Raw genomic sequence first — 23,358 nt, 5'->3', positions numbered from 1 at the left:
TCACTGACGGTATTGCATGAATATAAAGACAGATTTTTTCAGAACTTTTCTAAAATCCAAATGAGTTTAATTAAGACAGAATCTGCGACATTTACAGCATCAAATAAACTTGGCGAGATAAAATAAGAAGTGTAGCACGAGCATATCATACAGACATGTCCGAGCCTGAACCTTTATTTCCGCTGTCAAAGCAGTCGTAGTCCGCTGTCTGGGATTACTTTGGGTATGTTAAAGACCCACGAGGCACCATTAATGTTGATGGTTATCCACTCTGTAAAGTTTGTCGCAAAAAAGTATCGGCTCAAGCGGGAAACACCTCAAACCTTAAGCACCACCTCCGTGAGCACCATCCCCTGGAATTTGCGTAGATGATGTAAATGGAAATACAGTATACAGGATAATAAATTATAGCCCCTCTTTCATAACACCAGATTCAATGTAGTTTTACATGATTTGTAATGACTAGGTTGGCTAAAGTTATGTTTATGCTTTCTGTCACATTCACAATGCAACGGTTTTAAGCACTTGTTCAACATTACAATGCACCAACTGCAGCGCAACAGTTGGCCAACAATGTGTTTGTACTACTAATAATATGTTTTACTTGTAAAGCACAGTACTAAATAGGGTTTACAATGTGCATGTACAAAGAATTGGTTATTACTGAAATATTTCTGTGTGTGTTTATCAGACATATTTCATAACCAAATATTAAACTGCTAGTATTATTATCAATGCACCTCAATACCGTGATACCGTAATACCGTGGTAATTTTTGTGCCGGTTATCATGTGAAAATGTCACACCATTACACCCCTAATTACATTGTCATGGCAACAAAGTTATTAACCAGAAAAGGTTAATAAGTGGTTACAATACAACCTACTGTACATTTTACTGTCACGACTGCTATGTTGCTCGGAACTGCACCCAAGAATTTCACACACTATTGCACTTGTGTATATGGTTGTGTGACAATAAAAGTGATTTGATTTGATTTGATTTAAGTGATTTTATCACAATAAAATCATGTTATCATCACACATATTGCTTACGTCTTGTAGCAATACTTTTGAAACGGTGAGTATTTCAACAATTATGGATTGGCCCCATTCACTTCCATTATAAGTACCTTACTGGAACACAGAATTTTCATTTTTCTTTAAGAAAAGGAGGGCCAAGTCAAAATGAATTTTTATGGTAATCAGTATTATGACACAAATGCTGTCGATTGAGCTTAGCTTGTATTGAACCCAGAATATTCCTTTAACAGGAAATATTTGCCCCTTTGAGTTGATTTTCAGGGCGCATTCGTTTATCTTTATGAGGGCTTTTTTTTTCTAACTACATAAAAAGACACAGTGTGACGTCCAGCCCGGTCTTATGGCAAGTCATAATAATAGAATGAGATACTGTAGCAAAATCGTAAGAAATCATGGAAGTAACATTTTTCTACGAGTTTTCTTTCATTGAGAAAAATAAAGGACTGAACAAAATGATGATGATTTTTCCAAAGATTATCCCCAAACCCTAAACCTAACTTAACAGGAAAATAAATTTTGTGTATCATGGAACAAAACATCAGTGTTTTAGAAAGAGACGAGGGAAGCGTCTTACAGATTTTACTTTCTTAAAATAAAGTGTTCGATAGGAGGCTAGTAGCTAATTTGACTCCTGTATTGTATTGATTTCCAGTTCTGTTGATTGGATGGTATCTATGGTAATAAAGTCATACATTAGTACGAGCTAAGTCATACGATATCTTTAGACTTCGCCTTTTTTAGCGAATTATTACGAGTTACTAGGCCAAGAATAGAATATTTGTGTATGTGAAATCTCAGATAAAATAAGAAAACAGATCAAGATAAAACTGAGCATTTCACTTTAGGTGCATTTTTTGCCCCCAAAGTTTAGATAATTGAGGCATTTTTGCGCTGAGTGCTGCTTAATTTCTGACCCAGACACAGGTTAAACAGTTCATCCAATCTGGTTTCAAAGGCAAAAATTCCTCTTTACGTGACTTCTTCAGTTTTAATAAGGCTTCAACACAATACAGTGGAACTCTACAGTAGGGTACAATGGGGCTAAAAGCCCCCTGGGGTAAAAGGCACCTTTGATTTTATTTTCCCCAAAACACTAAATAGCATCAAAAACTACCACAGGACTTTCCTTAACACCTGTTTGTTACTATGCACTGCAAAATTTTCCTGTTCCATGGGATCATTTTGTGTAATGTCTAAATTTTGATCCTAACCCTAATCTAATATTTAATATAGTTTTTTTAAATGTTACAAATTTATGTAGCTAATGAATATCCTAGAAATTATCACATTTAGTTTGAGACAAAATACTTATTTGTCATTTTCTATTTTGTTCAAGGTGATTATATTAAAAAAATTCAATAACTGTCCAATAAATGAAAGGTTAGTATTTGGGGCTAAAGCCCCCCATAAAACACATTAGCTGCATTTCCACTATCGGGCAAAATGAGGGCGTGCTAGTGCATGCCAGGGCCAGTTGCATTTCCACTGTCACTTCTGGTGCTTCATCATGCCTCCTCAGGGCTTTTTCAGGACCAATGGCCTTTGGCCCACCGATTACCCTTGGGCCAAACAAGGCCAACCAGGGACTAAGGCGGGTGCAATGTCAAAGGCAGAGTTTCACCAAACTTGACTGGATATGTATCCAGCGCATAAATTCGGGGAAAAAAAATCAATAAAAAAATGCTGGCACAGTACAAATCTGTTAAAATGCACAACGAACAAAGCAGTGCCCAAAGAAATGTTTTTCCATGGTTCTGTGAACTTTCATAGACGGTGTGCTGGTACATTGTACCACTGTTAGTGGAGAGACCACTCGGGACATCTTGGCAGATACAGTCAGTGACTTGTTACTGCTAATTTATCTTGCTAGCTAGCTAATGTTTACATTCTATCTAAACTCGATATTCTAGATACCTAGATAACATGATACCTCAGCTTGAGCTCCCCTTTTGCTTGTGAAATGGGCGGGTTGTGTGACGTTGGCTCCAGGGCGGAGTATTAAGGGCAGGTTTTAGGGTTATAGGCCCGATGGTGGGAATGCCGATCGATTTTGGTCTTGCGGCTCGATGTCCAAGGCTATTGGCCCCAGGTGGCCAGTTGATAGCCCTGGCTCACACTGGCCCAATAGTGAAAAAGCAGCTATTGTTTTTCTCAAGTGGGATGAATAGATTTGTTACGAAGAATGTTCAAAGTGGGCTCACATTGACTGATCCAATCAAATTGGAGATTCTTTTTTTTTATATAGAATACTTGAGATGTTATGAAATGTCAAAGTGATTGAAATGAATAAGAAATTAAGCATCATTTTCTGAAGTAGTTATTTTGAATAAGCTTTATCTTAATTTGTTACTCAAAAAAGCATCCTGCTGTCTCAAAAGTATTTGCATAAGTTGACAAATTGTGCCATATAACACTTGCCCTGGTATTTACCCTACTTTATATCAATATAACCCCCCTGGGGGCCTTTTACCCCAAGTGAGGGAGCCTTTTATACCCCACTTGTGGAGTGAAAGGCCCCTTCGCCACCTTTTATATATATACACTGGCGGCCAAAAGTTTGCAATAATGTACCGATTTTGCTGTTTCGGAAGGAATTTGGTACTTTAATTCACTAAAGTGGCATTCAGCTGATCACAAAGTATAGTCAGGACATTGCTGATGTAAAAAACAGCACCATCACTATTTGAAAAAAGTCATTTTTGATCAAATCTAGACAGGCCCCATTTCCAGCAACCATCACTCCAACATTTTATCCTTGAGTATTCATGCTAAATTGCTAATTTGGGACTAGAAAATCACTTGCCATTATATCAAACACAGTTGAAAGCTATTTGGTTAGTTAAATGAAGCTTAACATTGTTTGTTTTTGAGTTGCCACGGTATGCAGTAGACTGGCATGTCTTAAGGCAAGGGTCTTCAACAGGGGGGTCCACGGTTGTACAGCAGGGGGTCCACAAATTATTGTTTGATCCACCATTGGTGGCAATTGTAATAATCACTCACTCACACGCGAGCAACAGCAACAGACAGGAGTATGAATAATCAACATGTTGAAGTCCTTCACAGCTGCATGTCAAATCTTGTGTGACTAAACAGTGTGCTGAGTGATTCTCGCTCTCAATGGGGCGTGTGGTAAGTTGTGCGTGGATCGCGGAGAGTAGCATGAGCATCCACATGCGGCGTCTCCACAGTGTCATGTGCAACGAGCCACGTGATAAAATGCACGGATTGACGGTCTCAGAAGCGGAGGCAACAGAGATTCGTCCTCCGCCACCCGGATTGAGGTGAGTAACCGCGCCACCACGAGGACCTACTTAGTAGTGGGAATTGGGCATTCCAAATTGGGAGAAAAGGGGATAACAAAAAAGAAGAAAAAAAAGTGTGACTAAACAGCGAGTCAGTAGAAGTGCACAGCCCGGACAAACCCTTCATGCGCCCACCGCTCATCACAAGCTGCTCAATGCGCGACACACATCAGGTTCAGCAGTGCTGCAGTGGAAGGTTGCGTGAGTAAACGCATCTGCTTTGCGTTGGTCGCGCTGTGCGGTTGAGCAGATAACAGCCTGCTTTCAGAACAATAGCTTACTTGCCTGGTGTAAATAAATAGATACCACTGAGATTATCAAGATGGCATACACGGTCCTTAACTTTCCATACACACAAGACAGTGACTCTCAAATCAGCATAATTAAAGGTGCACTCAGTCATTGTTTTCCTCATTACAAATTTTTACTCAATTAAATCAACAGTAATTTAAAAAATATATGTATAAAATCGATCACTCACATGAGATGAAGACTCCATTTTAGTAACCTTATAAAAGTTTTATTCTGCATGGACAGGGTCTGTCAGTTTTTCTTTCTTTCTGTCTGTCTATCTTTTTCTTTTTTTTGGAGGTTTGGCACAGGGATTTACAGAGGAATTTAATAATGTCACCATGTCAAAAATTTTGCAGACCCCTGCTGTACATCCTTGCTGAAAAAAACAGCTAAAACCATCTTAAGCTGGTTGGCTGGTTTTAGCTGGTTGCCCAGTCTAGCCAGGCTGGTCAGTAAGCTGGTTTCAGAGGGGGTTGGAACACTTTTTAGCTGATCAGCTAAGACCAGCCTGACCAGCTAAAAAAAGGGTTCAAAACCCCTTTAAAACCAGCCTGACCAGCTTTGACCAGGTTGGGTGACCAGCTAAAACCAGCCAACCAGCTTATGCTGGTTTTAGCTGGTCTTTTCAACAGGGCAGCATTTAATGATTATTTCAATGGCTTTGCAATGTAAACATCATGAAGTATACATACAATAATTTGGTAGCCTACCATCAACATTTTTATAGGCATAACAGCAACATTTAATTTTATACAATATGTAACCGGAGTCCTGGCTCCACCTCTCTACCCACCAAGGGGTCCTTGGCCTGAAAATGGTTGAAGACCCCTGTCTTAAGGTCAATATTATGTCAAAAATGGCAAAAAAAAGAAACAGCTTTCTCTAGAAACTTGTCAGTCAATCATTGTTTTGAGGAATGATGGCTATACAATGTTTGAAATTGTCAAAAAACTGAAGATTTCATACAAAGGTGTACACTACAGTCTTCAAAGACAAAGGACATCTGGCTCTAACAAGGACAGAAAGAGATGTGGAAGGCCAGATATACAACTAAACAAGAGGAGACTCTAGTTTGAGAAATAGATGCCTCACATGTCCTCAGCTGACAGCTTCATTGAATTCTACCCGCTCAACACCAGTTTCATGTACAACAGTAAAGAAGACTCAGGGGTGCAGGCCTTATGGGAAGAATTGCAAAGAAAAAGCCAATTTTGAAACCGAAATACAAAAAGAAAAGGTTAGAGTGGGCAAAGAAACACAGACATAGGACAACAGATAATTGGAAAAGAGTGTTATGGATCTTAACCCCATTGAGCTTTTGTGGGATCAGCTAGACTATAAGGTGAGTGAGAAGTGCCCGACAAGACAGCCACATCTATGGCAAGTGCTACAGGAACAAAGTGGACAAACTGACAGCTAAAATGCCAAGGATCTGCAAAGTTGTCATTGCTGCACGTGGAGGATTTTTTGATTAGAACTCTCTGTAGTTTAAGAAGTTCTGAACAATTTTTTCAAATTGTAATATTAATTTTTCACATTATTAATGTCCTGACTATACATTGTGATCAGTTGAATGCTGCCAGTGTGTTATATCATTTCACACAAATTATGTTGCTCCATCAATGTTCAATAAAACTAAATGTATTTCTTGAATCTTGATACACTTTGTGACCAGAAAAAAAAAAGCGAATTTTCCTTAAGGTGTGCCTTTAGCCCCATTGTACCCTACAACTCGGCTCTTCAATGTAATAAAAAAAAAAAACTAAAATATAAAGCCGAACAAATGTTGTGCTTCGAACATCACCTGCAAAAGAACACTAATGTGGAATGTATAATCTCTGAGGTTCAAGATAAGCTAACGTTTTAGCAAGCAATAGGACAGACAAAACTCTTTTTCAACACACAAACACAGTCACAAAGTGAAAGTCCTATATCCCAAGAGGCCTTGAAAGGAAAGTAATGGAGCAGAGCACATGACATGAATATCAGAGTGGTGATCTGAGCTGTAAACAATTCAGACAGGGGGCTGACAGACATTAAGCTGGTCATTCTCTCTCTCTCTCTCTCTCTCTCACACATCACACATACACACACACACACACACAGACAGACAGACAGACAGACAGACAGACAGACAGACAGAGAGAGAGAGAGAGAGAGAGCAGGTATTCCCCCAGTAGCTGTAAAAAGACAACATTCCTGTTATCTCACTTTCTCCAGGAGTTGCACACAAAACACAGGCTTGCCTGAAGTCACATCCTGAAGCCATGGACACAATATTCAGATTGCATTATGTGAGCGGGCATGTGTCCAGTGTCCAAGAGGCAAAGTTCAGAGTTCGCCATGAGAGGCAAGAAAATGTCATTCCATTACTGCTTCCATCTCTCCAACAACAGATAAAGACAGACAAGGAGGACGGGAGAGGGTGATAACATCATGGACACATGCCATCACAACTCACATTTTCCACAGGATCTCAGGAAAAGGGAAGAGAAACACACACACATTAAGCATCAAGCACTTCCTTTGAATAACAGCCCCCAGCGGCAACGTACCAAGACTGACTCTCAGCACATGTAGAGCCCATCTTCATCTGCTTACGCAAAGAAAAACTGTCACACACACTCTAGGAAAAAACACCTAACTAATGTTTGGGTGATTCTCACAAAACATATCAAGAACATTTCCTGGTCCTATAATACTCCAAGAAACAAATTATATTTTGCATATAGAAAATTAAGCCCATTTTAAGATTTTTTACATTGTGACATTATATTTATGACAGTTATACACAATTTACCCCTCAATTGTCATTACTGCAGTGCGAAAAATATGATCATTATGAAATTCGTATTACCGCAATGTGAAATGTTTTTATTTAAACTGTAAAGTATTTATACATCATAAGAGTACTTTGTTGGTACTGCCAATAATTTTCACTGGTTTTGAATATGAAAAAATAAATATCATTAAACAGCATATTTTTTTTACTGGGATACAGTAAAAAAAAAAAAAAATACTGTTAATTAGAATCATCATTAAAAAACCAACCCAAAGGGAACAGTAAAAGTAAAATGTCCAGACGTGTTACGATAATGAGAATTAAATGTTCTTAAGGGTCCTGAAAATGATTTCACAATGTAAACAAATCTTAATGGCTCTAAATGTAGGCGTTATTTTTAATGCAAAGTATAATTTCATATTTATTTTTTTATTTTTTTATTGATTTGCTAATCTATAGAGTACAGAATGAAATGTTAGTTGTGATGTGCGACACACGATCCCAGTTGCCAAATGCTTTCAGATGGCAGCCGTTGGGAGCATTTGCAAGGCAGCCACCGACTTCCTCAATCAGCATTCCACCAGAACGCAAAGGTCAAAGAGAAATAAACTCAGAAAGCCAGGTCGAAACAGCAGGTCTGGACAATGACAGAGCAGTTCATTTATCAACGTCCATTCCACATAAACACGTTTTACACACTAATATATCACCATGGTCATGGGTATGAAAGCTGTAGAAAATAGTCAGCCACAACTATATAGCCTTGGTGCCTCCATATTGATCAAAATGCTTGACTAAATATACAAAGCTCTTGGTGAAAACAATTCTGGAAAAAAACTATTCTGAAGAACTTCGGCCTGAAGAAATGAATCCAAATGAATGCACACACACACAAACCATATACATCTTGAGAAACGGCATGTGTTGTGGCAGGTGTTGTGTCGTAGTAATGTCCAAAAAAGGACATCAGTGACTAACATTCTGTTGTTTTGACACATGGTCTTCCTGTCCAACCTGTGATGACCATTAACAATGGGAACACAGCTGACCTGTAGTCTTCCACAGACACATGTGAGAGCAGCTGAAAACATTTTGAAGGCGTAATAAGACAAGACAGCACCAGTGGGCCTTTTAAACATCTCTTTAAGGTAAAAAATGAAGACAGAGTGCCCATGGGGGACAGATTCAGTTCACTTAGTTTTGTTGTGTCCACATCATATTAACTCGTGGGAATGTGATAATATGTTGTGCCCACTAGATGTTATGTTGAGGGAACAACATCCTCATCTCGTGGCCACGACTTTGTATGTTGTGGGAACGACATCTTTTTCCCTTTATACCATTTTCCAAACAATTTGTGTGCATCCAGCTGTTTCTGTGGAGGCATCCGGGTCCATTTAACTGATCATTGATAAACTCAACAGTTTCATTCAAACTTGCACATTTTTGTCTGCAAAGCCCATTAACTTTCAGAATGCATTTTAGATGCCTTTCACTTACAATGTAACCATGTCTTAATGCCAGGGACCGCACTTTGTCTTTGTATGTCATTCCTAATACAAAATAAAATGTTATTTCATTAATCATCTCCATTTTTGCTGTTTGTCTATGACACAGACATATATGTCTTTTTTTAGCCCTTTACATCATAAAAAGTCATGGCCACGAGAAAAGGATGCCGTTCCCTCTACATAACATCTAGTGGCCAGTCTGGCCACAACATATTGTCATGTTCCCACGAGTTAATATGACGTGGCCATGACAAAACTAAGCAAACCGAACCTGTCCCTTCCTGGGCATCATACACACTGAATCTGTGGCAGCAAATTTTCACAAGAAAGCTTCACAGATTTCCACAGTTTCATAAAGGCCATCAATTCTACACCTCCGATTCTACACCTCTGAATCCCCTCACATGTTAGTTTATAAAATATTTGGTCTGATTTGATAATACTTTAAGCTAGCAAAATAACTCCATTTAACACATCTTACCACATTTAAATCCATTAATTCCACAGAAGTCCGCAGATTTTCCCACACAATTGTTTCAGAAAAAGTAAAAAAAAAAAAAAAATGTTAAAAAGTGCACAGGTTCCGTGTAGGCCAAGTATATATCTAAAATATCTAAGGCACCCTATATCAAAGGAACATCTTATATAAAAATGTGAGGCTAATATTTAGAGGGTGCTTCATGAGAAGTACTTGAAAAACTATTGGTCTTATACATTTACTGTAACTCTGGGTTATTCCTCTTCTTACAGTCAAATGGGCAGAAAAAAGGCTGTCTCCAATAAAACACTGTAATAAGTCTGTCAGAGCTCAAGAGGCCCAAACCAAGAGGCTCTCTCCTGGCCAAACCCAAACTCTGGAGGAGATATTTCACACAGTGGAAAAGACACCATGGCAACTTCCACAAAAGAAAGAAGACTAATTTCTTCTCTTATCCTCTAGGCTACTTCTTGTTTTTTCCTTCACTTTTATGTTTGGTAATAAAGTTCAGGTATAAAACACAATGTAAGAAGTGTAAATGTTCAAATGTTACCCTACGGAGCCATTTCTACCTGATCTGAGCCTTAACTATTAGTTTTCTGTTGTGGCATGCAAGAAAATAAAGAAAACCTGAAATTAAGCTCCAACATTAAACAGAACTTTGGAGTGGAACTTTGGAGTTTGGAAAGTGGAAATATTTATTAGGAATTTTTAACATGCTTTTGTAATTATTTGAAAAGATTTGTCGCTTATGCATGATTATATATGTTTGAAATGCCAGAATAACCAAAAAAAAAAAAAACTCGAAAAAATAACTTTAAAAAAACAAACATTACTTTTATTGGTGTAACTTAATGCAGTAAGGTTGATTTGGTTATATTTAATACTATTTTTAACACATTACATAACGTTTGTGGAATAATGAATAATACTTTTACAGCACTTTCTTGGTTAGTGTTAATTTCAACATATATATTAATAAATTTTTTTAATTAAAAATTGTTTTTACATTAATATTACATTTATTTTTTATGCAAAGCGAGCTGTATACGTATACATATACATTTACATGAACTAATAATGAACAATTTTACTTTGAAAAATTTACATTAACCAAGATTAATAAATGCTGTAAAAATTAGTTCATTGTTAGTTCATGATACCTGATAAACTATCTAATGTATACAAATAGAACCTTATTGTAAAGTGTTATCAATATTTTTTTACTTGAGTAAATTTACATTTCTTACAAACTATTTTACAGTGCAGTTGGAGGACAAATCTTGCCTAATTTAATAGTTCAATGTAAAGTGGCACACAAGCACAGTACTGCACTCATTTAGCAGAGGAAAGAATTCAGTCTCAGTTTTGTCTGTAGCAGGCAGAGCAGTCAGGCCCTCTCTTCTCCTGAGTGAACCCAGTCAGCTGCCATCACAGCTGCTAACAGGCAACCTAAACCAACAACTGATGTGCTTAAAGGTCTTCCTTCCCTTGCTGAGCCCAACACACACACATATGCACACATATCCTAGCTGTCTGCTCATAGCACACAGCCACCCTCCCTTCCCCCACTCTCAACAAAGCTTCAAAGTTGAAGTTCCATCCATATCAGGCACACAGAAGCCTTTGTCCCATAATGCCTGGAATAGGACAGGCTCGGACGCCACAGGATTCTGAAAAGAAGGGCGCGGATAGGACACCCAAAGCAGTTACCAAGAAGAATTAGACAAAAAACTACATAGATTGTAAACAAGCACAAACAGACACGCATATATGTACTGACTAAAGAGTCAGTTATATTATATATATATATATATATATCATATAGATGAATGAAGATGAATGAGAAACAAGCGAATAAAAGATAGCAATGTATCACAGTTCTGAATCACAATGCACTAAAATGATCATATTGTGACCCAGATATCAATATAACATTGCACTGCCAGATCCCTGCTGATTCCCACCCCTCATAAACAGCAGTTAGAGATGAGTCTGTCAGCACTTCAAGCCGCATTGGTATAAACACGGACACACAAGATGGAAACACACTTCTTTATGTTCCCACAGGAAATAGCTCCCTGTAACATGCCTATGGACCATTAGTTGTGTATGTCTCAGCCATTTCTGTGTTAACGTTCAACAAAAACACATCAAGAAACAGTACAGCCTTGGGATGAAGTTGTCAAATGTCAGTCAAAAGGGATTTTTACTGCTTTGTTCAGCTTCTTTTTGAAAAGAGCTCTGAACGACTCCAGTGCCTCTTAAATTCCTTGGAATTCCACTAAAAGTGCACCATTCATAAGAAAGAAGAAGATAAAGTCATTCTTTTCCAGGGCTAATTCACATTTGGGTTTCCTGTTGGGAAGTTCATTTGGTGAAGACCTCAGATATTCTATTAAACCACAAATAAAACCAATGGAAAATATCTTACTTTAGGTTTGGTAGTCTTAAAGGTGCAGTGTGTAAGATTCAGAAACCCTTGTTATTAATGACACCTGTGGCCGTTAAGTGAACTGCAGCTGCCTGTTACTCGTGATCGTGAACACACTCCATAGGGACACGAGCATCAACCAAAACAAAGAGACAGAACGTGATTCACCGGCATCATGCTGACAGATGAAGTAGCATATTTAAAATTACACAGTTATGATTTTACTGTTTTACTACAAACTTTGAGACTGTATTTTATATTTGACTCTCCAGTGCTGGAACAGGGCTAAAACAAAGTGTGGATATAGGTCTGACTATGCGATACTGTAGTTTGAAGTAATCACTTTTCCTTGTATGATACATTGACTGCATTTACACGATAGCCTATGTCGGCATTAGCTAGCTAGCCAGCTTTATCAATAGCTGTTAGCTAAATTTGGTGAATGATGACAGTATCTGTTTATAAAACAGACTGTACATTATAAGTATGTTGACACAATTCAGTATTGATGTGATTCCATCACAACTGTCATTTTGATATATCGATGCGCTATTGTTTTATAATAATAGATTGTATATATTTTCTGTATAACCAAGTTACGTTACACTAATGAATGGAGCTTTTTGCATTATCTTGAACATTGTCTAGCATTAATTTCATGTGTTATTGTAGTTTACATTGCTGAATAATTACAGATTAACATCGTTTATGTCAGTTACTGTGAATCAGCATACCTGACTTTTAGTATAAAGAGAAAATCGTTGAAATTATTTGAAAGTTACGAAGCAAGGTAGCTTGCAATTCATCGAGCATTAGCAGGCAAGATCAATTTAGCTAAAATTACACAGATCAATACTTATGGCACTATATTTCACATGCTTTGCAGTTATGTAAGCTTACCTGTCCAATAAGAAGAACACCAATTCAGGGTCGGTTTTGATCTCCAAAACCGAACGAAGGTCCCTCCAGGAATCAAATGCCCTGCCGTTGTTCACTCTAGTTTTCGCTCGACCATGATCACGTTCCCGCTTAGCCAGAAGGGATTCAGTAGATAAATGTTTTTTGTTTTGTCTTGTTTTGGCTTATCTGAGTTTGTGTAGGAGTCGGTGTTGTGCTGGGAGCCGAATGTTTGCTGGATTTCATCTCTAAGTTAACGTTACCTAGTGTTGAAGTTTGTTGTCGCTGGTGAATAGCGGAAGAGAAGCTACTGTCTGAGGCAAGCCTCTCGGGAGGCTTTGGATTTTCCCGGCAAAAGCGACCCGCTCCCTTCGCATGAACATCAGTCTACAGGCTTTAATAGGCAACCTAGGAAGTCTGGGAAGGTCTCATTTTTAAAGTTGCGTTACAAACCGTTCACACATTGGCCAAAAACAAAGGCGAATATTACATGAAATATTTTACATATTGCACCTTTAAAGGAATAGTTCATCCAAAAATTCTGTCATCGTGTATTCACCCTATGTCATATGGCTTTGGAAGACTTGGGATAAAGTGCACAAGTCATATTGACAACTTTTATGTTGCTATTCTGTATTTTGTGAGATTGACAGACACTAGTCACGGTCTGCTTCCATATGAGCAGCATGAACCTTCTGCCTAACATCTCCTTTTGTGTTCCACAGAACAAAGAAAGATATCCAAGTTTGGAACATGATGACAGAATTTTCATTTTGGACAAACTTTTCCTTTAAAGGAATATTCCAGGTTCAATGCAAGTTAAGCTCAATCGACAGCACTTGTGGCATAATGTTTAATCTTTAAAAAAAAATCGAGGTTACAGTGAGACACTTAAAATGGAAGTGAATGGGGCCCATTTTTTTACAGAAATGTAAAGCCATTATTTATTATTATTATCATTATTAATTTATGTGGTAATCAATATTATGCCAAAAATGCTGTCGATTGAGCTTAACTTGTATTGAACCCAGAATATTCCTTTTACACAAAAACTAAATCAGACCTGAATACTGAAAGTCAGACAGCATCAGAAATACAATTTTGGACACAAACAATATATCACATCTGTGCTACATATACTCATTCATATATTTACTGTCACACCCGATCCCTAAAGTACTGTCACTCCATACAGCGACAAGCTGGAGAAATATCTTTATCATGTTATTAGTCATTTTTCCACTTATAAACCTCTCTGTAAACCCTGTTCAATCTGCAGGGATTTAGTCCGAGAATGTCTATGTGTGCGGTGGAGAAAATGAGGCAAGCAAAGACACTTGGGTATTTGGATGAGGGGATTTTCCTGTCTGACTCAATCTGGCAACCCAGGGTCAGGCAGCTGATGACATCATCAGCACGCTGCCGAGAGCCTGCTCCGCCTGACACTGCTGACACCAAACACCCCTGAGTGCACATGGGCTGCCTGATTGTCTGACTCCTACTCTTACAGATGAACAAAATATCTTCGAAGAAAAACTTCACACTTGCCAAGGACAGCAAACTTCCCTGAGTTACATAAAGAACTGATAAAGTGTCTCAAAAGACATTGCATTGACAGTAAAACAAACAGACTTCAACAAAGAGAGTAATAGTAATAGTTACTGTTATACACCTGTTATAAAATATTATAGGCTGTCTTTGGAGTTATCACCCAGCAGTCCTGTCCTGATCTTGATCCCTGACCCTACCACTAACTCCAACAGCCGTGCCGTTAGAGATAGAGTGACATTCCACCGACAGGAAGTCTCCAAAGACAGATGAAAACCTCTATGTCACACCTGATGAATGACAACACACACAGGAAGGAATGTGATTTTTGAATAGATTATGTTTAATTGTTCTGCTCTCCTGTATGGTCCAGCACTTGGAGATTATGAATGGTCTTGGGTTTAGACAATAACGGGAGATTCCATAGCAAGTGTCAAACCTTATCCCGAATAAACAACTTCTGATTCCATCTGGCCTATTTGCTGTCATGAGCAGCGCAATCGGAATCATTCATTGAAGCAACAGTATCCGCAACTGTTCCTAATTCACAAAATCACACACTTCTCTGAAAACACAGCAGCTGTAATATAAACCCTTAGATATAAAACATTTCTCTAATAGTTTGTGTATGGCTAGCCTCACAGTGCATTTTAGTGATTAAGAGTGACAAAAAAAATTATCTGAATGCAACCAGTGACAAATAAATACTGATCTGTATCTGTTGAGTTTCTCACAAGAACAAAGGTGTAACAAGTTGAAACGGTTGTTGCAAAACTGTTCCACTCACACACCTGATAACCGCCAACTCAGGATGCACCTGGGCCATCTGTAGCCTTGCTTGCTGATATCCAGCATTATTGTGAAGAAAAAGCACATTTTGGGCATTTACTAAAGATATTAATAAACTGAGCAGGAGTGGGACAAATTGAGGAAAGCACTATGTCCATGTCAAATCTCTGGGGGTGAGAGTGGTGCATGAATGAGTGTGTGTAAGGGGTGTTCGCTGGCAATGCTTAAACATTCCACTGAACTGACTAGACCCTGACACATGGTAATAATTAAAGACGCTGTTGTATGGAGAGAGCAGGAGTACACAAGGGAGAAAGAGCGGGAGAGAATAAATTTGCGATTGACCGAAGATTGCTGGATCTAGTGCTTCTTGTCATTCGTAAAAAGAAAGCCATTTTAATTTTTGTCTAGCCTGACTTTTGGTACTGCTTCAGGAAAACTCTTCAGGAATAAAATTCCAGGGCTCAACAATAAGGATGGTCCCAACTCTCTCATTGTTAGGAGTTTTGGGCCAATAGATGGAACTGTCTATGTAAGCATATAAGCGTAGTTCTAGCAGGAAGATCTCGGGATTCATTCAATCAGGCATCTAATCCAGTCACAATACAGCCTATGCTTTATAAGCCTGGCAGCTGCCTCTCATTGTTCGCATACTTCCGTGTTTTCACCCCACATCCCACCCCATCTCTAGGGTTTAGGTCCTGTCCTGGGCAGGGGTAAGTTCCACTCACCTGCTGTCATCACCTCCGGCAGGATCTGACGGTTCAAGCAGCATGGCCGCGCTGAACCGTAGGACAGGGCTTACGCCAAATGATACAAGTATTTTCATTTGTATTAATTCCAATAATCTCTAGTATTTCTGATAAAACTTACATTCTCACTGCATTACACACACATGTAAATGATATTGCGTGGTTCATTTCAGTTCAGAGGTGAAATGTTCACTCTGTGGCGCTAAAAAGAAGTAAAATTTTCTCCAAAACAGATGAGGTTTCTAAGGTTAATTCTCTAATGAAACCTACCTTCCTACCCTAAACCTTAAGCCTAAACTTAACTGATAGTTCATAAAAAGCAAATGTGAGATGAAAAACGCAATTCCTGAAGCAACAATGTCATTTTGTGGTTCCTCTATGATACTTTTGGCTCATGTATCAATTCTTCAAACGCATATTCGTCAGGACCCAGACCCCAGACCTTTGCATCGCAGGAGCAACACTCAGTCGATCTACCACTTGATTGCTCTCAGTAAGAATGGGTCAAAATCATAAATCAGCTTTGCACCTTACGCCATCACTTTCAAGAAAAGTGTGTTTATGAATTTATAGCTGTCATGGCGTTACATTATAAATAGATTTTTCTGACATTTGACTATGATTATGTTGCTATGATTTGATTGTGTTGCTTCATCAATGTTTTGGTGGAGCCAGTGAAAATATTTGGAGGTTCTGCAGAAGAAATCCTTATTGTTAAGCCCTGAATTATTCTAATTTTATTTTTGTAGCCAAAACTCACACAGAGCTGAACCCAAAGCAAAGATAAGCTCTGCTAGCCTGCCAAAAGATAAAACATGCAACATTCAACTGAAACAAGGGATGAATCAATAAAATCGCTAATGTTAAATTGCAATGGAAACCTCTGCTTAATGAGCCAGGAAAGTGTTACAGTACATACAGCGAAGTAGAACATGCTTGACTGTGATAAGTGACTTTCCTGATAAAAGGCCTAAAGCACTTCAGGGACCCACATAAGCACATACACATTACACTTAAATCAATTGAAACTCCCCCACAGAATCAAGTGTCTATCTGGTTGTCTAACCATCTATCTTACATCATTCAAGACTTCTTTTTTGCATGTCCACTGTACTTAATCACCAGGGAGTGAGATTTAGAAAGAGAGAAGGAAAGGGGGAAAAGTGGGATACTTATTCCAGTCTATTTTCATGTACTCATTAACTCTATCAGTGACTCACTCTTTCTCTTTTTTACTACCCAAATAACCTACAGGGGGCCGCTCTGTAGGTCTGTGGGACTATTTAAAGCACCTGTTACAAGATGGATCCCAGAGGCCAGCTGTCTGTCTATCAATCACTCACTCAAAGAGGGGCTAAAAGCTGAACCTCCATGTCCAAAGTCATCATCACTTCCTCCCAAAAGCAGTTCCTGTATAAATTTTTGTGCTAGTTTTCCAGAAACAGCTTCTTACAAGCTGAGATACTTATTAACCCAGTTAAGCCAACATCACAGAGTTTGTCTATTAGAAAGAGTTATATGTAAAATGATGTTCCTCATATCTATGTCTTGAAATGTGTTTGGAAATGCATAGCTACACTGTTATACAACAGATTGTTCTCATCCTAACTGGGACAGTTTGGTTAGATTTGATTGTATAAGCAGCATTCTAAGAGTGCTGATATTTCATATAACAGCAATGGAACATTTCACTCTTTGTCTCACTCTGGGTTACAGTGAGGCACTTACAATGGAAGTGAAAGAAGCCTGTCCGTAAATGTTAAAACACTCACTGTTTGAAAAGTATGGCCACAAGACGTAAACAATATGCGTGTTAACATGATTTTAGTGTGATAAAATCGCTTACTAAAAATACTAAAATAAATAGCATTTTGTGCCAAATATCAGTTACTTATTATTTATCTGTTGTACAAAAGCAATCTGGCTTGTAACTTTGTACACTGTGAAAAGTGGAGTATTGCTATCTGATCTAACCCTAAAAATGACTTTCAGTGGTGTAACCTCATATAATCAGGTTGATTAAGTCACATAAATAATATTTTCGTCTTGATACCAGCAGCCAAATCACAAGCCTGCTGATATTCAATACAACAGCACTCTTGCTCATGTGATACTGCTTATTTCTCACACATTAAGGAACATCTGCAATGAGGTGAGTGTTATTTCCTGTTGAGGCAGTATGCAGGCCAACTTCCATGTGACACAGTCACTTCCATTTCTCACATGCAGACACACAGTTTGTTGGACGAGGGTACTAGAATTTTTCTTGCACCTCTGTCGCCTTACACTCTCACATAAGGGGGGGGTTCTGAGAGGCAGATGCCCTTCTGGAAAGATCCGTCTCATTACCACTGACAGCAGGGTCATGTGCCACTGTGTGAGACAGTTGGCTCGTTCCCCCCACCTAGTATTGGGAGCCGCATCAAAGTCCAACTTATATACTTAAATATGCAATTGGCAGACGCTTTTATCCGAAGCAACTTATAGAGCATTCAAGGTATACATTTAATCAGTATGTGTTCCTTAAGAATCAAATCAATTCGTTGCTAGCGCCATGCTCTACTTTTTGAGTTACAGGAATTATCTTTTATCATGTCTGTCTTTGTCAACAAAACAACAATAATAGTAATGAGCATTGCCTTCTCTGTCTCCTCTCATTATCACAGAGTTGTTGTATGTCTAGTTGTTTTGAGAGAATGTCATGCTGCCAGGCCCGACACCCACCCCTTAACCACCAGAACAATCTAGCACTTTCCCCATTGCAAAACCACCAACACTGACCCTGGAACACATCCCAGGTTCATTTTACGAGAAAAGACAAAATATCCAGAAACAGCAATCCTGCTTTTTGATTAACATGTCTAATTGTGTTCACTGGTGCATTACAATACAGAACAGAACAAGTCTCTAGTACAGCTGTTGATACACAAAAGTTCTCCTAAATAAGTCCACATTTACTGATGTTGAAGTCCTAGTTTATTGGTAGACTGTCAGTGATCGGAATATCTAATAACCAGCACCTTTATTTAATATGCGTAAATGAAAGGCATAATGCATAAGAGATAGCTTAGAACAATAAATAAAAAGAGTCAAACCTCTTTCAACTATTCTTTTTGCAGCACACTGAAAATGTTTTAAGGAAGCACATAAATCAGAACATTGACTTATTAAGAATACACCCTAATCAATGTTCATTTCACGCCTGCCGTCTCTTTCCAAATGAGGTGGATCCACACATCTGTATCAGGCCAGCATAGATCTTGAGCCGGTTTTGGGACAGTGCAACATAACAGTGCCCCACAGCCCAGGGGTATAACATGCCAACGAACTCACACTTACTTAAAATCTTACTCAAAGTGCTGCCCTACAGGATCTGCAGTTGCATTTCATGTAATGGCATCTGGTGTCAGATCAGAAAAATGAATTTAAAATTATATCTATAGGCTAAAGGTGATCCCTGATTTTTTTTTACATACACAAGATAAATGGAGATACTATAAAGATGCAATAAATTGGGCTAATTACATGTTTGATGAGTCCAGGTGTGTTGACATCCTGCAATTCTATATGCAACTGCCTAAAGGAATATTCCGGATTCAATACAAGTTAAGCTCAATCGACAGCATTTGTGGCATAATGTTGATTAACACAAAAATGTATTTCGACTCGTCCCTCCTTTTCTTTAAAAAAAGCAAAAATCGAGGTTACAGTGAGGCACTTACAATGGAAGTGAATGGGGACAATTTTTGGAGGGTTTAAAGGCAGAAATATGAAGCTTATAATTTTATAAATTTTGAATTTTATAATTCTTCTGTTAAAACTCATGTACATTGCATTCAGAAAATAATCAGACCCCTTCATTATTTTCACATTTTTTTATATTGCATCCTTATGATAAAATGTTTTAAATATTTTTTTTCATTTCCACCGACACTCCATACCCCATAATGACAAACCAAAAAACTAATTTTTGATAACTTTGCAAATTTATTAAAAAGAAAAAACTGAAATATCACATTGACATTAGTATTCAGACCCATAACTCAGTACTTAGCTGAAGCACCTTTGGCAGCAATTACAGCCTCAAGTCTTTTTGGGTATGATGTGACAAGCTTTGCACACCTGGATTCGGGAATTTTCTGCCATTCTTCTCTGCAGATCCTCTCAAGCACTGTCAGGTTGGATGGGGACTGTCAGTGGACAGCCCTTTTCAGGTCTCTCCAGAGATGTTTGATTGGGTTCAAGTGGCTGGGCCACTCAAGGACATTCACAGAGTTGTCCCTAAACCAATCTTGTGTTGTCTTGGCTGTGTGCTTCGGGTCATTGTCCTTTTGGAAGGTGTACCTTCGGCCCAGTCAGGATTCCTGAGTCCTCTGGAACAGGTTTTCATTAAGGATATCTCTGTATTTTGCTGCGTTCAGTTTTCCTTCAACCCTGACCAGTCCCCCTGTCCCTGCCGCTGAAAAACACCCCCACAGCATGATGCTACCACCACCATGCTTCACCGTTGGGATGGTATTGCGCAGGTGATGAGCAGTGCCTGGTTTCCTCCAGACATGATGCTTGTAATTGAGGCCAAACAGTTCAATCTTCTTTTCATCAGACCAGAGAATCTTGTTTCTCACAATCTGAGAGTCCTTTAGGTGCTTTTTTCAAATTCCAAGTGGGCTGTCATGTGTCTTGCACTGAGGAGAGGCTTCCGTCTGGCCACTCTGCCATGAAGCCCAGATCGGTAGAGTGTTGCAGTGATGGATGTCCATCTGCAAGTTTCTCCTATCTCCACACATGATCTCTGGAGCTTGATCAACTCTCTAACCAAGGCCCTTCTCCCCTGATTGCTCAGTTTGGCCGTGTGGCCAGCTCTAGGAAGAGTCCTTGTCGTTCCAAACTTCTTCCATTTAAGAATTATAGAGGCCACTGTGCTCTTGGGAACCTTCAATGCAGACGAAAAAATTGTGTAGCCTTCCCCAGATCTGTGCCTCGACACAATCCTGTCTCTGAGCTCTGCAGGCAGTTCCTTTGACCTCATGATTTGGTTTTTGCTCTGATATTCATTTTCAGCTGTGAGACCTTATATAGACAGGTGTGTGCCTGTCTATATCATGCCCAGTCAATTGAATTTGCCACAGGTGGACTCCAATCAAAGTGTAGAAACATCTCAAAGTTGATCCAGAGAAACGGGATGCACCGGAGCTAAATTTCAAGTGTCATAGCAAAGGGTCTGAATACTTGTGTCAATGTGATATTTCAGTTTTTCTTTTTAATAAATTTGCAAAATTCTAAAAAATCTGGTTTTTACTTTGTCATTATGGGGTATGGAATGTAGATTGATGTGGGGGAAAAAATAATTTAAAGCATTTTAGCATAAGGCTGCAACATAACATAATGTGAAAAAAAAATGAAGGGGTCTGAATACTTTCTGAATGCACTGTATTATTTGAGCTGTAAAGTTGTTTAAATTTGAGGGTTTTAGGGTTTGCTGAGTACGTCGTCATGGCAAAGTAGTTGTAAAATTGGCTATAACTTTACACAGAAAAGGTTAGTATGTGATTTTATCACACAAAAATCATGTTAACATGCTTACTGTTTATGTCTTGTGTCTACACTTTTGAAAAAGTAAGTGCCTCACTGTGACCTCGAGGTTTGCTTTTTTTTTTTTTTAAGAAGAGGCAAGTCAAAATGAATTTTTATGGTAATCAATATTATGCCGCAAATGCTGTGGATTGAGCTTAACTTGTATTGAACCCAGAATATTCCTTTAATCTTGTCCAAAGAACAGTTTTTAATTATCTACAATACTGACAAATTAACAATCACTATTAGCCTACATTCTAAAATGCTTAATTATTAAATGTAGCTTACATTTAAATAGCTAAACATTCCATTAAACTTTGATTCAGACTGTATATTTGCATATTAAAATGTACATTAACTACTAATCTGTTAAGCATGTCATGAAGTTAATTAATTAAATTTGTATTTAGTGTTACGAATAATTACTACATACAGGATATGTACAGAACATACTCGTTTGTCATGTCTGACTCAAAAACGCCATCTAACCCACATCCATTAGGTGCGGAAAACATCAACCGTGTTTAGCGCATGTACACACAATGAAATAAGACTTACCTATTGACACTAGTTTGATGTGTTCCCGTTCTAGAAACTCTAATGCGACGGACACATTCTCTAGTTTCATCTGCCTGAAGTTGGGTCTGGAGTGGTACTTTCTGTACATTTTCTTCTGGCTGAGAACTTCCAGCAGCCCGATGAGCTTGAGCCCGTCGGTCAGGTCCTTCTGCAAGTCGTTGATCTTCTTGTTGATGCACTTCAGGTGTTCGTTGCACCACCTGGTGAAGGTGTTCTGCTGAATCTTCTTCCAGGGCGCATCCTCCGCCAGGTCCTTCTCCGTGGCCGGCATCTCATCGTCTCCGTCCTCGCCTATGTCGGTGCCCTGATAATACTGCGGCGGCAGCTGCTGGTCGTAGTATGTATTATTGCTCATCATGTTTTTCCGTGTTTGTCGTGCCCCCCTTTTTTACGGCAATCGGAGAGAACCGCTTGCTAACTTTTACAGCTCAAGGGGGAGCGGGGCAGTGCCAGGCGCGCGCGCACTCGCGTAAACAAAAAAAGAAAAAGAAAGAAAGTTTAAAAAGTTGTGGGGGAAAAAACCTTCAAGGCTGAGGGCTGGGATCTTCAGTGGTTGTTGAGACAGGAACCGGTCTTGAAACACTTTTCTGTAGAACGAAATGAAAAACATCGGTTAGTCGCGTTCTAGTACGCGCCTTTCATTCAGTTTTAAAATGTACATGTTTCCATTCAATTAACCAACACTTTTTAGGGGCCGTTCAAGCCGAACTCACTCTAGTTTTAAAATAAACTAGACGGAGCGCAACGCAGGTGTCTCGAGACGCGCTTTAAAAAGTTAACGTTATTTATTTTTTTTAAAAACTGATACGGCGTCATCTCCTGCGCGAGACGCGATGTAACGGTCAAAGACGCACGTCTAGCGCGTTTACATATGAAACGGTTGAAAAACAGCGCTGACGGAACAAAAACACGCGTTCGGTGCGAACGGCCCCTTAGAACGTTCAACGCCGTGAGAGAAAACATAAAATACCTGCTTGTTTCACATGAAGGCAGAAGTTTCTCTTGACTTTGGCGTGCGGCAGAGTGGAGAGTGGCTTCATATACTTAAATGGTTAAATGAAGCATAAAGCGCTTTAAAAATCTGAGACCCCCCTCACACGTCAGTCCGCTGGATCTCCTGGTATGCTGCTGTCATCATGTCCATATACAACTGCGGGATGGGTGATTCTCTAATCTGACCGAGATAGTGATTCCGGCGCCCCATTGGGCGAAGCGCACGGCGGGGAAAGGATTGAAGGGACCCCCGAGCGCCACGACAGTTGTTACTGTCATCTTTATTTTTAGGAACGCCAAATTGGGCACATGGGGGCCTGGAGTTGGGCTAGTTGTAAAAGTTGTGCCCTGACTAAAGGCTCTATTAACAATTGGGACA

At 39.0% G+C, this 23,358-nt stretch overlaps 1 protein-coding gene across 6 annotated transcripts in view; it reads right to left on the bottom strand.

Annotated features, from left to right (window-relative positions):
• Positions 1–23,057, bottom strand: part of LOC127436748 (filamin-C-like) — a 73,410-nt gene extending 50,353 nt beyond the window's left edge. For 3 of the 6 annotated variants that reach the window (XM_051691076.1, XM_051691077.1, XM_051691078.1), the window contains exons 1-2: positions 22,957–23,055; positions 21,966–22,573 (exon numbers count right to left, since the gene is read on the bottom strand). In XM_051691076.1, the coding sequence (XP_051547036.1) occupies positions 21,966–22,344 (379 nt within the window). In that variant the 5' untranslated portion in view covers positions 22,345–22,573; positions 22,957–23,055. Of the gene's footprint in view, positions 1–21,965; positions 22,574–22,956 lie in introns of all 6 variants that reach the window. The other 3 variants (XM_051691080.1, XM_051691075.1, XM_051691079.1) reach the window with 3 other exon arrangements.
• Between the last annotated feature and the right edge of the window lie 301 nt (positions 23,058–23,358).

This window comes from Myxocyprinus asiaticus, chromosome 47, assembly GCF_019703515.2.
Source record: "Myxocyprinus asiaticus isolate MX2 ecotype Aquarium Trade chromosome 47, UBuf_Myxa_2, whole genome shotgun sequence".
NCBI lineage: Eukaryota > Metazoa > Chordata > Actinopteri > Cypriniformes > Catostomidae > Myxocyprinus > Myxocyprinus asiaticus.
This window is presented reverse-complemented; position numbering and strand designations above follow the sequence as displayed.